The 16,162-nt window shown below is 58.0% G+C and overlaps 1 protein-coding gene across 5 annotated transcripts; it reads left to right on the forward strand.

Annotated features, from left to right (window-relative positions):
- Positions 1–112: 112 nt before the first annotated feature.
- Fgfrl1 (fibroblast growth factor receptor like 1) lies at positions 113–13,952 on the forward strand. Of its 5 annotated transcripts, XM_060381124.1 has the most exons (8): positions 113–155; positions 1,226–1,314; positions 2,671–2,763; positions 10,309–10,581; positions 11,696–11,776; positions 11,875–12,159; positions 12,238–12,591; positions 12,824–13,952. In XM_060381124.1, exons 2-8 carry the CDS (start codon positions 1,257–1,259, stop codon positions 13,351–13,353), a joined length of 1,674 nt encoding a protein of 557 aa, XP_060237107.1. In that variant the 5' UTR covers positions 113–155; positions 1,226–1,256; the 3' UTR covers positions 13,354–13,952. The 5 variants fall into 5 exon arrangements, with proteins under 5 accessions (XP_060237107.1, XP_060237108.1, XP_060237106.1 ...); XM_060381125.1 differs by lacking the exon at positions 2,671–2,763 and having other exon boundaries at positions 117–155; XM_021651809.2 differs by lacking the exons at positions 113–155; positions 1,226–1,314 and adding an exon at positions 1,884–2,178.
- Positions 13,953–16,162: the final 2,210 nt, after the last annotated feature.

Below are 16,162 nucleotides of genomic sequence, written 5' to 3' on the forward strand. Positions count from 1 at the left end.
GCCAGGTTCCAGAGCTGCGCAGCGGTTTCCGGACGGCAGGACTGGGCACCCTGTGGGCTCCGGCAGGACGTGGCAAGGCGGGGCTGCCGAGTTCCCTCGGGAGCTGCTGGGCCTGTCACCTCCGCCAGGGGGCAGCATGTTCTTGGGCCGGGCAGGGGTAAGGCGTGGAGGGCCTGGGCGGGCACCAGGGAACAGGTGCAGGGAAGGGTCGCCCCGGCAGGGGACAGAAAAGGTGACGGAGGATTGGAGGCGGTGACCAGGGATCAGGGCCCGGCGGCCAGGAAGCAGGAGGGAGGCATAGGGCGCACCTGCACTGACACCTACGTCTTTGAACAAGCCTTACCCACCTGCGGGCTCTGCACCTTCCTGGAACTCCTATCCACTGCCCATTTTTTTCCTGCCCACTGGGCTCACTTCATGCTTTTAACTTCCCCGCACTTCAGAGCCACCTTGACACACACCTGCCTTTGGCAGCAACACACCTGTCGGAGTTCTTCATGCTTCAATGGCGTCTCCTCTCAAAACTCTGTGGAGCCAGGGCCTACTCAGGCTAGCCAAGGGCACTCTGTTTTGAATGCTTTCTGTGTCCCCCTCCCCCACAGTATCAGCCCAGGCCCTCTGGTAGCCCAGAAAAGGTTCTGTGGGCTGCTTCTGAGACAGAGCGTTGGCAGTAAGATGGTCCCTGAACCTTCGTGCAGGGAGCAGAGGAGGCACAGACGGCATGGGAGGCTCACCACCACTGGCCCACCAGGAGCCCACAGCGGCCCAAAAACAGAATTTGGGGCTAGGGACACTAAGGGATTCCCCGGTTTCATTTTTCTCTGGGAGGCTTCCGGGAAGTGTGTGTGTGTGGGGGGGTGTTCTTAGCTCAGGGAAGAGAGGCTGTTCGGATCAGGTCCTTGGAAGCTGAGCATAGGAGTGGTCTTTTGGGGACGGAGTACTCTAAGACCTGTTGGGTAGCTCCCCGGTTTCTAGGGTCTCAAAAATGATGGGTTTTGTGTTGAGGAGACTTGAAAGACCCCTGTGTTGATGAATTTTGGCTCTGGTGAATGAGAGTAGGCAGGAAGCTGCGGGGTGGCCAGTGGGGTCACTCAGGCGAGAGAATGCAGGGGGTGGGTCAGAGAGCTGCTGCTGGAGGGAGAGGGCGAGGCCTGGGAGCCGGGTGGTTTCTCTTACACCCTATGGGCACGGGTAACTCACCAGTCTTTTTCTGTCTGATGGGCGCGGGGGCTCGGCGTGACACCTGCAAAGCAGCCATGACAAAGGGACCCGTGTCCCGAGATTACAAAGGCGACAGTGCGATGAAGCCTCCAGGTGGGCCGCAGGGCTCTATCTGCCCTCCTAAGGTCTCTAGCCATTGCTAGATGCTCAGGTCAGGTCCTCTTTGGATTCCAGTACTGGAGACCCGCCTCCGCCTCAAACCAGAGCAGCCCAGCGGTCCTCGCACAAAAGCTCCAGGGTTGGCGGACTTCAAGCCCAGCAGTGTTTTCGGCCGTTCAGTTCCCTTCCTCCTGGGCCACCGGGCTAGAGCCAGGACCCGAGACTGGGCAGTAGTGGCCAGCTCTCGGAGCGAGCGGCCTGGCTGGTGCGGGTACGGAGTGGGCTTCGGGGCCACCCGCCGGCCTCGAGGCCGCGGGATCGCGCGTTCCCAGAGCGCAGGGGGGCGCGGCAAGCAGGGAAGCCTGGGCGCGCTCCAGGGAGTAGCCGGCCAGAAGGGCAGAAGCACGGCGAGGGTTAAGCTGCGTGCTTGGCGAGCACGGGCGCGGATTGGAGCAAAGTTTCGGGGAGGGGCGGGGCCAGAGGCGCACTGGGGCCCGCCGATTGGCCAGAAGTTGTGCGGGGCGGAGCCCACGGCCGCTCCGCGCTCGCTCCGGGAGAGTTGACAAAGCCCCGCAGGGAAGGACGCCTCGCGGCGCGGCGCCCCGGGCCCCTCGCCCCGCCGCCCCTCGCCCCGGCCCGCGTCCGGCCCCGCTGTTTATCCGCGCGGACAGCGCGCCCCGCGCCCCAGCCCGGCCCCAGCCGCTAGCGCCCAGGTAGCGCCGCCCCGCCCAGGCCGGGCCCGGGGGCGCGGGGGGGCGGGATGCGGCGCCCGGGGCAGCGATGACCGCGGCGCGCTGCTCCCGGGCCCGGCTCTGACTCCGTCGCCTGCCGCGCAGCCCCGCGCCGACCCCCGTCGAGGTGTGTACGCCCGCGACCCCCGGAGGGACGGCGGGGGCGGGCTGGAGCGCGGGGCGCGAAGGGCAGGGCCGCGATCGCGGTGCGGGGCGGGAGCCGGGTCTGCGCCGGGGCTGCTCCGGTGGGGCCCGCGGCCCTGCCCCGTGCCCCGCCCCCGCTGGCGCCCCACGTGGGCCCCCCAGCGCAAATTTGTCCGCTAATGGCGCAGGCGATTATCTGCGGGGCCGCTCAGTGTTGTGTGTCCCGCGGGCAGGGCCCGAGTTGCGAGCGCCAGGAATCCAGACGGTGTTTGGAGAGGGGGCGGCGGGGGCGGCTGGTAATTAGTGTAAACCCTTTGTCTGCCTTTGATACGCTCGGCGTCTACCCGCCTCGCTTCCTCTGCCTGGAGCTCGGCGCCGAGGGGGGCCGGACCCCGGCTCTGCGGCCGCGACCCGGGTCTCGAGTGCCTGAGCCCCGAGCCCAGCCCAGCCCCCAGTGACCGCGCCCCTGCTCCAGGTCCGACTGGCGAGATGACGCGGAGCCCCGCGCTGCTGCTGCTGCTGCCGCCGTTGCTCCTGGGGGCCCTCCCGTCGGCCGAGGCGGCGCGAGGTGAGTCCTGGCGCCCAGTCCGGCGCTCTGGCCTCCGCAGCGCCGCCCCTTTCCCGCCAGCCCTGACCCCTGCCACAGTGCGCGCCTGGCACACTCCTCCCCTCCCCGTCTGCCTCATCGCAGCGGGCCGCCACCCCTGATCCTTAACCCCAGGTTACTGCTGGCTTCACGTGCCTTCACCTCGCTCGTGGAGGTTACCTGGGTCGCAGTCTGGTAACCCCAGCTCCCCCTCCTTCGACATCTCACCTAAAGGGCCCGGACTTTGCTCTTGCCTAGGTCCTCTCCAGGACACGCTCACAATCTGGCATACGCACACTTTCAAGTGCATATCTGGGTGGTCGACCCTCCCCCAGATTCTTGGGGAGTGTGGACTCTCTGAGGCCACAGAAAACCTTATTGGGTCCCTGGGAACTTGTAGAGACTGGCGCAGTGGCTAGGTGAATGGAGGTGGAGAACATTGGTGACTTCTTGGTGATCTGTGCTCACCCCGATCTAGCCCTCAGCTGACCCAGCCCTGGGCCGTTGGCTTGCTTGTGTCTTACAGGCAGCGTAGTTTAGAGGCTGGGAGTCCCCAGAGCATGAGGCATCACTGTACAGTGAGGTTTGGTCTCTGAGGAAGACACGTGATGATTCTAGACCACGGGGCCACACAGCATTTTGTTACAGCACACGCCACAGTATGGCTTGGATACAGTCTCACCCATTTGATGTCCCGTGGGGATCTCTGCCCTAGACCCAGCCCTAGCAAAGGGCATCCAGAGCTGACGAGTGATACATGCCTGTGGATTTTTGCCTGCCGTGTTCCAGTGTCACGGGGCACAGTGCTGGCGTCCCCAGTGGTTAGGCAGGACTCATGGCCAGGCGGGCCCTTGAGTGTGTTGGCCACTCAGGACTGTCCTTGCTCTGTCCACCAGTCCTCCGAGGCTTCGCATCTCCTCCCCCCGCCACCAGCGCGGGCGCACTGAGCCTAACCTGGCCTTATATGGCCACGTTTGGTGTTGGGTGGCGGGCGGCGGCCCAGGTGGGACTTATGCCACTGTGACCCCCCCGCCCCCCGCTTGGGAGCTGGCTGGCTGGAGGGTGAGGGCTGTCAAGGCACAGCTAGGCTGGACAGTGCCCTGGGCATGTAGGCACTCGGGCCATGCTGGGTGAGTTGTCTCTTTATCCCCCAACTGGTGACCCAGTCTTTAATTGTTCTTTTATTTGCTTGGATACCCCCACCACCCCTGCACCTGCCTCCTCTTTGGCTGCTCAGCCAGGGGGGTTCCAAAGGCCCCTGCCCTGCCCTGATCACTGGCTGGACCTTCATGTTGACGATGGGTGGCGGTGGGCAGCAGCACCCTACCTTTTTGCTGGCAGCCCTACGGGGGCCATGCTTCTGCCTTTGTCTCCTCGGGCCACAGCCTTGGGATTGCATCTCCTGTCTGGGCCCTGGCTGTGCTGGTGAAGGCCCCTGGCCAGCGCTAGGGAGCTGGAAGGAGCTGCCTTCCAAGGGCAAGGGCCCTGTGGTTGGGCGGAAGAATGGCGTTTCCTGAATTGTGCTGACTTCTCCCTTCAGGCACAATCTGGACTAGAGGGGCAGAGTTATTCCAAATGCATTCCTTCTTCAGTGGTTCTTCGTGAGTAGGTCCAATTTTGACCTTAAGCTGGGCCAGAGAAGTGCATGTAGAGTTTCGGCTGTTTTGAAAGCTATTTCCCTGGGGTGTCACAGATTTTGGAATCTGTACATCACTAGACTCGGATCATATTTTAAAAGTTCCCCTTTGCCCAAAGTTTCACAATGTTGGTGAATTTGCTTTAAGATAACCCCCCATTTGAAAAAAAGATAAGTTTTGTTTTGCTCTGTTCTGTTTCTCACAGCGAGAATGTAAGTTTAAAAACAGTACCATTCTTCAAGATAAGTCTAAGAGGGTAAGGCTTTCTGAGAAGTGCCGCTTTTATTTTAACTTTTTTTTTTAATTTTTAATTTAATTTTATTTCGTTTTGGTTTTTCGAGACAGGGTTTCTCTGTGCAGCCTTGGCTATCCTGGACTCGCTTTGTTAGACCAGGCTGGCCTCAAACTCACAGAGATCCTCCTGCCTCTGCCTCCTGAGTACTGGGATTACAGGCGTGCGCCATGGCACCCGCCGTACCTCTGAGCTTTTATAAAGATGACTCCAGGATCAGTCTCTGAGCAGCTCACATAGGCTTCTCTCCCATCTGTTGGAGCCAGCTGTTAGGTTTGGAGAGAGCTGGCCCTGATGTGCCCAGAGCACTGTGTTGTGGAGAAGGCTGTGTGATGCTGTGGAGATGGTGGCTGGCTGTTTGTGTGGAGCTGACCTGGCTTTTAACCAGGCTGTAGGAGGCCTCTTTTCTTCACAGGCCGTGGCTGATCAGAGTGTGGCTGGAGTGAGGTAGATGCTCAGGAGCCAGGCCTAGCTAGCCCCTGTGAGGTAGGGACATGGGCCAGCCTTCCATTCACATCTGGGGCCCTATTCCTGGAAGGGAAAATAAATCACTGTCCCCATGGGGGTGGGGAGGGAGTTGTGAACAAAGTCGCCTTTGGCTAGGCCTGGAAATACCGACCACAGGCTCCTTTATCCTTTGTGCAGGATCAATGGGCCTCTGGGCTCTCAGAGTTGCCTTTCAGTCGGCCTGCCCTGTGCTGTAGTCCTTACTAGGGAAATGTTGGTTTTTCCCCAGCTGAGGCCTCTAGTCCCTGGCTTTCCTGGCCTTGGCTCAGTCTTTGGTGGTAGTGCTGGGGGCAGTTGGCTGTGGCCCAAAGCCTCATTCCCCCTACTGGCCACCTGCCCTCTGTATAGCCAGGGCCTGATGCTTGGCCCATGGTGGCCTCTTCTCCCTTGTTTTGCTTTAATATGGTGACGTTAGAATGCATAGGGAGTGTGTGTAAGCCCCTGTTTCCATACTTTATAGTTACCCTCCTCTGCCTGCCACCTGCTCTTCTGACCAGTACTCCTGCCTACACCTCAAGGTGGAGTTGAGCAGAGCGTTCCTGAGAATGGGGTCGGGGGAAGTAGGAGCGTCAGGCTGGGGGGCGGACAGAGTAGGCACATGGATGTAGGCTGGGTAGGTTTAGAAGAGGAGGAAGGTGGGTAGAAGGTGCATTCCACTGGGCAGTTGTTAAAAGCAAGAGCTTCCCCCTGAGCAGGAAGCACAGCCCCTCTTTCCACCAGGAGTTTATTTCCTGAGAGATTTGTCGTAGCTGCCAAGGGCCTGCAGAGCTAGCGGTGGTGCCTGCAGCAGCGGGTGGGAAGGGAGCCATGTGCTGCTCTGACTCAGGTGTGGGGCTGAGCTGCAGGAGAAGGCTCCAGCCCTTGATGACAGTTTGGGGTGCCCTCAGGGAACTCAGGACAGCACCCTGGAGCCTTCTCCTGAGCTGCCCCTGTACTCCCTGATGCCTGCTTTCCAGCTGCTGGTGGTGGCAGTGTGACCTGGGCTGAGGCTCTGGGCCCCCCAATATTCGCAGCTCCATCCCTAAGAAACTCTGTGTTGGCAGTGGTGTGGGCTGCTGGATGGGTTTGCCTGGACTATTTGGTTTGGGCAATCTGAACAGCTCAGTTTTTGTAGGGCTAGGCGGCATGCTGCCTTAAACCTGACTTCTGCTTCAGGAGCTTTGAGTTCAGGAAATAGCCTTATTTTGATAGTTTTTGAGGTATCAGGGGCTTCCAGGATCAGAGTTTGGCCTTGTTTAGGGTCAGAGACCTGCTGTTGCCCTGATTTGAAGCTAGCCATGGCCCGACAAGCTAGTGTTTGTGAGAAGAGGGTCAGGGGTTGGCTATCCAGGTGAGGCCCCCTCAGTGGGTCCTTCTATGGATGGGTGTATGTGTCTCCTAAAGGACTGTGGCCTTATCTGATGATACCCATGCTACTATATGTAGTCTTAGTGAGTCAGAGAGTGTCTATGAGCTAGCGGCGTACAGATGTGGCAGCTGAGGTATTCCAGAGAGAGGAACAGACCTAGGGGAACAGACGGTGCCTCCAGAGAACCCTCTTCCCAAATTGCTGCTGCTGGGCCACAGGAAAGCTAGCTCTACTCACCAGTGTGAAATCTCTTTGGGGTGCCTAGACCAGCCCTTTAAGGAGGGGAGTTCAGGTCAACAGGCCTGGAACCCCAGCTGGCATCTAGACCTGACACTGACCATCCTTCAGGTTAAGAACTTGAACCCAGACTTTGCCTCCTGCAGAAGGTCCCCACGCTGTCCCCGCCTGCACTACAGTCTAGTCTAGTCTAGTCTAGAAAAACCTGGATGGGTTTTCTGGAGGAAGGGACACAGCTGAAATAGCTGTATAAGTTATGGAGAGGCCAGAAGCTGATACAGCTCTCTCCTTGGCCTGGGGCCTTCAGGTCCTACCACGCCATTGTTGGTCTCCACGTTACCTATCAGTGGAGCAAGAACACACCCTCCTTCAATATGCCTGTGTCCCCCTGCCTCCAGCCGTCTGGATCCAGCCCGTGGTGAGCTCTCTCAGCCCTGGGATTCCTAAAGGAGCATGCCTGGGTGGGCAGGTCAGATAAGCCCTGTTGGAAGTTCAGGTATGGCCCGTAGGCCCCAGCCTCTGCAGAGAACCCTCCTGCAGCTCTCCCAAGGCCGAGTGTGGGGCAGTTATGTCCCATTGCCCTTGAGCTGCAAGTCCTTAGTTTCCTCACTGCCTGAGCAGAGTGGATGGCTGTCCAGGTAGAACAAAGGGGGCTGTGTTTCCAGAGTTAAATATAGATCCAAGGTGGCCATATTATAGCCCAAATTCCCACAATTCTAGGGGTTGGGCTTTTTGTGCATGGGGGTGGGGATGTCCTTATGTGGGGCTCTGTAACAAGCCTGGGGCCCAACCCCACAGTGGGGTACATTGGAACTCAGTCGGGGGCAGGGGCTGGCAGGATACTGTTTGCTTTAGGATAAGGCTGGCTCCTCTGGCCAGCCTGTCGCCAGCCTGTATGTGCAGGCAGGCCCCAAGGGCCAAGCTTCCGGCCATCTGGCAGTCACTTAGCCCTGTCCCTCAGCGCTGGTCATGACAGGCCTCCTGTCTCTTGGTACCCCTCCTCTAGACTCCTCTTCCTCTGTCTGATGCCAGGAGGGATGGTGCTTCCTGAAGGCATAGCGAGGCTAGGTTTCCCTCAGGATCTCCCATATGATGTAGGGTGATAGATTAGTCTGGCCTTTGGGCACTTCCTGGGTATGCCCCAGAACATCTCCAGGCAACTGGATGTGTGTGTGTGTGTGTGTGTGTATGCTTGCATATATGAGCCTGTCTGTGTATATACCAGATTGGCTGGGGCCATGGGCCTGGCAGGGCTTTGGCCAGTTCATCACTGAGGCCTGGGTGGCACTGAGTGGCGGGATTTCGGACAGTAACAGTTGGTAGGCAGAGTTTGCTCGGGAATGGAGTTGAGGCTCGGGAAGGTGTAGGGAAGGGAATCTCAGGAGCCATGTGCCGAGTGCCCAGCAACCTTTCGCACCGAAAGCTGGATGCAGGAGAACCTTGGGACAACTATGCTTGAATTGGCCTGCTGCCTTAGGTGGTTAATGAATAGATTAGGAGAGAGGTGGGCTGACAGCCCTCTTCCTACCTCTGCGCTTTCCCTTTCCAGAGGAAGCCAAGAAGGAAAAGTGAGGAAGAAGGCTGGTGATGAGACCTCAGTTGGTAGCAGCTTCAGGCCCAGGCCAGGGGTGAAGGGAACTGAGTGGAAGCCGAGATGTGACTTGGAGAAGAGGTTCTCAGAAGAATGGGCAAGGGTTTGGGCCATACAAATGAAAGAAGAGGTGCGGGAGGGCCCCTTCCTCTGTGGCTTCCTTCCCCATTGAGCAGGAATGATGCCCTCAGGTTTTCACTGGCAGACATGGCCCCCTCCCCTAGGGCTGACTAGTCTTTTGCCTCCTTAGAGCCCACCTTAGGACTTAAGAGTAGGCCCATAGGATGTTGGGAAGCAGCCTCTGGAAGTCCGAAGACATCCATACAAGCACTCCTAGGGTGAAGGTGGCCACGTACACGAGGGTGACACGTGCTGGGGCCATGTCAGCTGATCATAAAAGCACACGCTCCCCCAGGCCCTGCGCAGCATCACCACTGAGCTTGCAAGAAGGCCTGTCGGCTCCTGCATGTTTTGCCCGGGACCATCCTGGCTCGACTTATTGGATGTGCTGTGCAGACACCCCTCACTAGCATTAGAAACGTGCCGTGTGGGTGACCTCATGACATCTCATCCACTGCTGCAGTTCCCGCCCTCTCGCACCCCCACGAGAGCACCTCGCTTGCAGCCCTGCAGCTTTCCGACTCCTGCAGACGATGTGCTCTGTGCTCTCTGTCCTGCCTGCTACACCTGCTCACACTTCCGTCCCTGCCCTCCGGTCCAGAGATGCCTTGATGGTTAGGGCTGTGGAGAAGGGTGCTTGGTGTGCATTGGTGATGTTGCGAGTGTGTTGCTGATAGCTAGAGTTGGGGGTTCCGGGAATTGGCCTTTCCCGAGATGGTGGTCTTGACTTGTGTTGCTTGAGCCTCTGCCTGGGGCCCTACCTGTGAACATCTTTTTCGGGGGCTAGACCACCTCCTAGGTCTGACCTAGGGACTGTCCCACACAGGACAGGACCCAGCACATTCTTCCTTATGAAGAATTCCCCGAGTGGAATCGAGGTAAGGTACTGAGAGCCTGTGCCCAGCCCTTGCTCATCCTGAGTATCCCAGGCAGCCCTTTAAGTCCCAGCCCTCTGGATACTGTCCTCTGACCCCATGGTCTTGGGATTGTGACCCTGTGAGGTCTAGCCACTTGGCAGCTGTGGCCACTGGGGCTGGCTGACAGCCCAGAGCAAATTGTGTCCATGAATTCAGACACAGAGCACACAGACAGAACAACCAGCTCCTATGCGGGTGCACACACATCTGTGCCTGTAAGGGCACTCTCAGTGATGGGCATGTATGGCGGCGAGCGCTGGCAGGCTCACACCTGGCCGTTTATCCTGGTGGTTGCTCCTGTTGACCCACTTCCCTCTGAGACAGGTGTAGGTGGCTGCCCCTTCCCTGAGTGACCTGGGATGATGAAGGGTCAGGTGCCAGAGGCAGCACAATGTGGAGCTAGAGCACAAGATATCCTGTGAAGCTATGTCTGTGGAAAGAGGCCAGCCAGAAGCCCATCCTACTGTCCTGTTCTGGGGGCTCCTTTTTTCTTTTTTTTTTCTTTTTTTTTTTTTTTCTTTTTTTTTTCTGACCAGGGAACATGTAGTTCTCTATGGTGAGACAAAGGGATGACCCTGTTTTCTTGGTTTGAATTTTAAAAAATTTAAAAGTATTATTGAGTTGTGTCCTGACCCCTCTGGGCTCCTTCTTGGGGAGGCGGCCTGCTATGGTGATGCACCAGCAAGGTGCTTGAGGCTGACCTGGGGGGACGTGTGGACACAGGCTGCTGTGCTTGGGAAGCAGGGTTCGTGTTTGGGGGCCTCCCCTGCCATAACAGGCAGACTTCCTTAACGGGGCCTGGGTGGGTTCCCAGCACCTGGGTCAAGCCTTCGCTCTCCTAATGTGTTTTCCCCAACCAAGCCCTCTAACCCCTGCAGGACCCCCAAGAATGGCAGACAAGGTGGTCCCACGGCAGGTGGCCCGCCTGGGTCGCACTGTGAGGCTGCAGTGCCCGGTGGAGGGGGACCCACCACCATTGACCATGTGGACCAAAGATGGCCGCACAATCCACAGTGGCTGGAGCCGCTTCCGTGTGTTGCCCCAGGGGCTGAAGGTGAAGGAGGTGGAGGCCGAGGATGCGGGCGTCTACGTGTGCAAGGCCACCAACGGCTTTGGCAGTCTCAGCGTCAACTACACCCTCGTCATTATGGGTCAGTTGGTTGCGCGAGTCAGAGATTACGGTGGGGCCAAAACCATCTGGGCACACAGTGTGTGGCAGACACTACATCCTCCTACCCTGTTTGTTCAGCCTCCACCAAATCTACCTGGACATAGACAGGGTCCAGGAGGTTTTCCCTATCCCCATTCCCAGCGTGGGCCCTAGGGCGGCCTAGGCCCCCCTTCGACCAGCTCAGGCTTGGGCCTTTGCTTCCAGGTGGCAGAATGGATGGGGCAGTGCTCAGGCAGAGGTTCTACTGAAGAGCTGCTGGGTGGGGTTGGGTGGAGTGGGCTAAGGACTTGGCAGTGAGAGCTTTGGCAGCCATGACTTTGAGGCTCAGGTTTCAGAGTTCAGAGAGGCCGCAAGAAGTGAATGGCCTCTGTTCTCTTCTGTCCCTGGGGCCCAGTCGATAGGGAATGGGCAGGTGTCTTTGGTGACACCCCCCCACACACACACACACATTGGTAGCTGGCATGGCCCACCGTCTCTGCTGGGTGCCCTAGTGTGGGGTTCTGGGCCTAGCTCACGCTCTTTGCAGTGGAGGGCTAGGGTAGTGGCCTGGAACAGCCTGGCCCTTGGTCCCAGGCTGGTGGAAGAGGCGGCTGTCCTAGGGCAGCAAGGCGGACATTCCTTATCACGCCCTGCCCTTCCCCCATCACTGCCCAGTACAGGCCTCAAGGCCTTCTCTCTGGGCTTGGAATGGGAATATTACGGCTGTCCACCCTCCCCACCCCCATCCTTTCAAAGAGGACGATGACCAGGCGGTATGTAAGCCATGTCTCTGCACCAAGCACTCGGCCCCTTGATGTGGGCTAGGGTTACTGCAGCTGCTGGCTGGGCCTGGCCCCCTCCTCCTGGGCCCTGAGACCCCCCGGAGCCAGGGTGGGGGCCAGTTCTCCAGTCCTACCATGCCTATCAGGGTCACCTGCACCCAGGGAGGGGGCTGGCAGGCAGCCCTTGCCCAGCTGTCCCGGAATCCTGACGTGTGGGTGTGTCCATGGCCTCTTCTTGGGTTCTGGGGCTGTCCCAGCCAGGGCATGCTGGGTATTGATGAGGGGCTCCCCTGGACCTCTCACCTGGCCTCCTTATGGCCTGTTTCTCTACAGATGATGTCAGCCCGGGGAAGGAGAGCCCCGGGCCAGGTGGCTCTTCTGGGGGCCGGGAGGATGCAGCCAGCCAGCAGTGGGGTAAGCGTGGGGTCGGGAGACTGTTGGAGTAAGGCGGTGCCATCCTTCTGGCATCCTCATACCCTTTCCCGCTGACCTTGATGCTGCCCGCCCCACAGCACGGCCCCGCTTCACGCAGCCCTCCAAGATGAGGCGCCGAGTGATCGCCCGGCCCGTGGGCAGCTCCGTGCGGCTCAAATGCGTGGCCAGTGGGCACCCACGGCCAGATATTATGTGGATGAAGGATGACCAGACCCTGACACGTCCAGAGGCCAGCGAGCACAGGAAGAAGAAGTGGACGCTGAGCTTGAAAAACCTGAAGCCCGAAGACAGCGGCAAGTACACGTGCCGTGTGTCCAACCGGGCGGGCGCCATCAACGCCACCTACAAAGTGGATGTAATCCGTGAGTGGCGGGTCTTGGGTAGGACGGGCCCCGCGGTGCCTAGCGCTGTGCTGACATGTCTGTTTGTCCCTGGCCCAGAGCGCACCCGCTCCAAGCCCGTGCTCACGGGGACGCACCCTGTGAACACGACGGTGGACTTCGGGGGGACCACATCGTTCCAGTGCAGGGTGCGCAGCGACGTGAAGCCCGTGATCCAGTGGCTCAAGCGGGTGGAGTACGGCTCCGAAGGCCGCCACAACTCCACCATTGACGTGGGTGGCCAGAAGTTTGTGGTGTTGCCCACCGGTGACGTGTGGTCACGGCCCGACGGCTCCTACCTCAACAAGCTGCTCATCTCCCGGGCCCGCCAGGACGACGCTGGCATGTACATCTGCCTGGGTGCCAACACCATGGGCTACAGTTTCCGTAGTGCCTTCCTCACTGTATTGCCAGGTATGCGGGGGCTGCTCATGTTTACACTCAGTCCCTGCCGTTGGCCAGTCCTGTCCCTGGGGTCCCCAGTGTCTACCTGGCAGGTGTGGACTCCCTGTTCTTTCCCCTTCCTGTGGGTCCTCCTTGCCCCAGAGGGAGTCCAGGGTTACTATCCATGTAGTTCACACTTGGGTTGGTTGTCTCGTTAGTGTAGGGATCTCTTCTCTACTGCTCTCCCTGATCTCTCTTGCAGACCCCAAACCTCCAGGGCCTCCTGTGGCTCCTTCATCCTCAACCACAAGCCTGCCATGGCCCGTGGTGATCGGCATCCCGGCTGGTGCTGTCTTCATCCTGGGCACTGTGCTGCTCTGGCTTTGTCAGGCCAAGAAGAAGCCGTGCGCCCCTGTATCTACACTGCCTGTGCCTGGACATCGTCCCCCAGGGACATCCAGAGACCGTGGTGGCGACAAGGACCTGCCCTCACTGGCTGTGGGCCTGTGTGAGGAGCATGGGTCCACCATGGCCCCCCAGCATATCCTGGCTTCTGGCTCAACCGCTGGCCCCAAGCTGTACCCCAAGCTCTACACAGATGTGCATACACACACGCATACACACACATGCACACACACTCTCTCATGTGGAGGGCAAGGGTCATCAGCGCCAGCATGCCCACTCTCAGTGCTAAATGCAGCCAATCTCCAAGCGCTGTGCCCTGAGGTAGGCATATGGGGCCCAAGGCAGCAGGTTGGGAGGATTGAGAATAACGGAGGAAGAGTGTCTTAGGGGGGCCTGTAGCAGGCACTCATGAATTTGGCCATATAGATATCTACTGCCAGGTAAACAGACAGCCAGACCCCCGTACACACACATTTAAAAGTGCAAATGTGCACACAAGTGCACGTAAAACTTGAGAAGCCTTCAGGAGGATTTGTGGTGTGACTTTGCAGTGACATGTAGCAATGGCTAGTTGAAGGAATCTCCCTCAAGTCTTAGTGGTCACGGCCTCTCCCCCAGCCCTGCGTACCTGTGTCTCTTCCTGCCTGGCCTCGGTGGCTACTTCTGTCTACATGTGCCATGGTGTATCCAGGAGCCAGCCAGCAGTCTGGCTGGGGTGAGCAGTGCAGCCATGCCTGGAGGTTTGAGCCACCCTCCCCTTGCTAAAGAGAAGGGCCTCAATATTTATATTTAAGAAATGAAATAATATTAATAATGATGTAAGGAGGGTTGGAACGCAGGAACTGTGGCCTGCCCTGGGCATGGGAGCTGCCTGGCCTTGTGGTTACATTGGGTATCCTCACTGTCCATGGCTGCCTGGCCTCTGTAATTTTATATAGAGTTTGAGCTGAAGCCTCGTATATTTAATTTATTTTGTTAAACAAAAATATGCCTCCTTTTCCTCATTCTGGTGTTTATACCTGGGGTTGGTCTGTGTGTGTATGTGCCAGAGAGCACACACACGTGCTGATACTGTGCCTTTGTGTCTTTCCTCAAGGGAAGCGCCCACCTTTCCTTTCCTAGTCCTCAGGTCTGGGGTTTCCCAGGCTTTGTCTTTTGTGGGGCCTCGGGTTTCTGAGCTTCATGGTGTACAGGAGTGGCTGCAGCTAGCTGGTGGTATGAGGTGTTTGGGCATCATTCTAGGGCCTGTAACTACATAGCTGGCCGAGTACTATCCCTCTGTTCTGTGCATGGCCTGCTATTAGCTAGGAACCTACTTTTTGTTGTTTTATTTTATGTGGCCTTAGCAGGGAAGCTGCTTAGAGTTGGGGTAGGGCCAGCTCCAGGTCACAGTAACCTCTGTCCTCAGGGCTCCCCACTGAGCGCACTCCCAGAAACTATGTGATATGGCAATTCTTTTCAATCAGAGAAACAAGCGTTGATTCGCCTAGCGTTTTTGGAGGCTGGGGTATCTGTCTAACCAAGTTCAGAGCTCGCTAGGCACAGAGGGCTGGGCATAGGTCTCAGCAGTAGAGTGTCTGTCTAATATGTGGGAAGTCAGTTCAGCCTCAGCATCACATGCAGAGATCCCACAGGCATAGTCCACCAAGGGTCCTGCCATGGTTCTAAGAGCTTCTTGAGACGTTGCCTTTTTTAGTGTTTCTCCAGTGTGTGTCTCCATGTGGGCCCCTCGGGAGAAGGGTTACTTACCCTGGACATTTCTTACAGGACTCCATCATAGAGGACAGCTCCTAGCCTTTGGTCTCCTGGGGCAGCCACACTGGGGTGGTCCTGGCTGTTACTGACAGGGCTATCTCTGGATGCTGGATGCTGGGGATGCCCAGATGCATGTTCAAGGCACCATGGGGCTTTGGGCCCACAGCTAGTCATAGATGCCCCCACACAGGATGGCTCAGCATTAAGTCAAGTTTGCTTGACATATGGGGGTTGCGAAGAGGGAAGAGCTTCGGTGGTAGGTTATCTGTGCCATACAAATAGACTGTTCCAGGGAGCAGACAGAGAGGAGGCACTCTGAGGGAGAAAAGACCCAAATCTTTGGGCTAAGGTCAGGAACCAATCAATGAGGAGTAAGGGCAGCCCCTCACTTCCTCCCTGCCTTTCATCTGCTGCTTCAGAAGCAAGATATTCCCGGGAAGAGCGAGTGGTGAGTGATGGGCTGGGAAAAGGGTTCCTGGATACCCCTGAATAATGACTCTAGAGCTCTGTGGCTGTACTAGCGCATATGCAGTAGCTGTGAGCCCATGTCCCCAGCCCCAGGGCCTTCCAGGTTCTGTCCCATCTCCATCTCAGCTCTGACAAGCCCTCATGTGGATGCAGTTGGCTCACTCCTGTGGGGGTACATGTTGGTCACCCCCCCATGCCCCAGAGGCTTTAGCACATTTTCAATGCTGAAATCACTGTCTTCCCCCCGTGTCCAGGGAGCTGCTGTGTCTCATGGGTAGGAATAAATGGCCTGTGTGCTTTGAGCTTGGGAAGATGAGAACAGTGCCTCTGAGGACAACCTGACAGTGTCCAAAAGATGGTGCTTTGGACCTTGACCTTACTGCTAGGAGGCGCCTGTCTGTCCACCCTCTTCGCAGGCCTGTGTCATCCATACTCTCTTGTGCCCAGGCCCACAGGGAAGGACTTGTGCTGAGTGGTGGCTTGCTGACAGCTGGGGGCAGAATTGTGGGGTGAGGGCTGTGGATCCAAGAAGAAAGGAGGAACCTAAAGGAGGAACCTAAAGAAGGAACCCTGCCTCTTGCAACCCCTCACATGGAAAAGTACACATGTCCCTAGCTTTCCCTACTCAGAGGTCAGGAGGAGATACTGCTGTCCTTGGAGTGACCCAAAATGCAGGCCAGGCTTCTGGTGGAAAGTCATGTAGGAGGAGATTCAGTGTCCTGGTTGAGGCTCGGTGAGTGGTGGGTGCATGAGGGGTGCAGTAGGGAGCCATGCGCGAGCCTCCATCTGACCCGGCTAAGTGTGATAAGCTTATTCACTGGAAAAGCCGGCAAACTTGAAAGGTTGGCCCAGACTCTGACACCCTTGGGTGTGACACCCCTCCCTCCTCCAGCTTCAAAGGATGTCCATGAGCTGTCCTGCAGCTGTCCCTGGGGGTAGGGAGGGGCTGAGGCTAATGCCCAGGGAAGGGTGA

This window comes from Meriones unguiculatus, chromosome 3 (genome assembly GCF_030254825.1).
Source record: "Meriones unguiculatus strain TT.TT164.6M chromosome 3, Bangor_MerUng_6.1, whole genome shotgun sequence".
Taxonomy (NCBI): domain Eukaryota; kingdom Metazoa; phylum Chordata; class Mammalia; order Rodentia; family Muridae; genus Meriones; species Meriones unguiculatus.

What these genes read in the sequence shown, in the direction of transcription:
- Fgfrl1 (XM_060381123.1), top strand. Translation starts at nt 1,050, where the DNA reads ATGAGAGTAGGCAGGAAGCTGCGGGGTGGCCAGTGGGGTCACTCAGGC. An exon ending in CAGTGCGATGAAGCCTCCAG is followed by an intron (nt 1,315 to 10,308) that starts GTGGGCCGCAGG and finishes TAACCCCTGCAG; the next exon opens with GACCCCCAAGAATGGCAGAC. An exon ending in CTACAAAGTGGATGTAATCC is followed by an intron (nt 12,160 to 12,237) that starts GTGAGTGGCGGG and finishes TCCCTGGCCCAG; the next exon opens with AGCGCACCCGCTCCAAGCCC.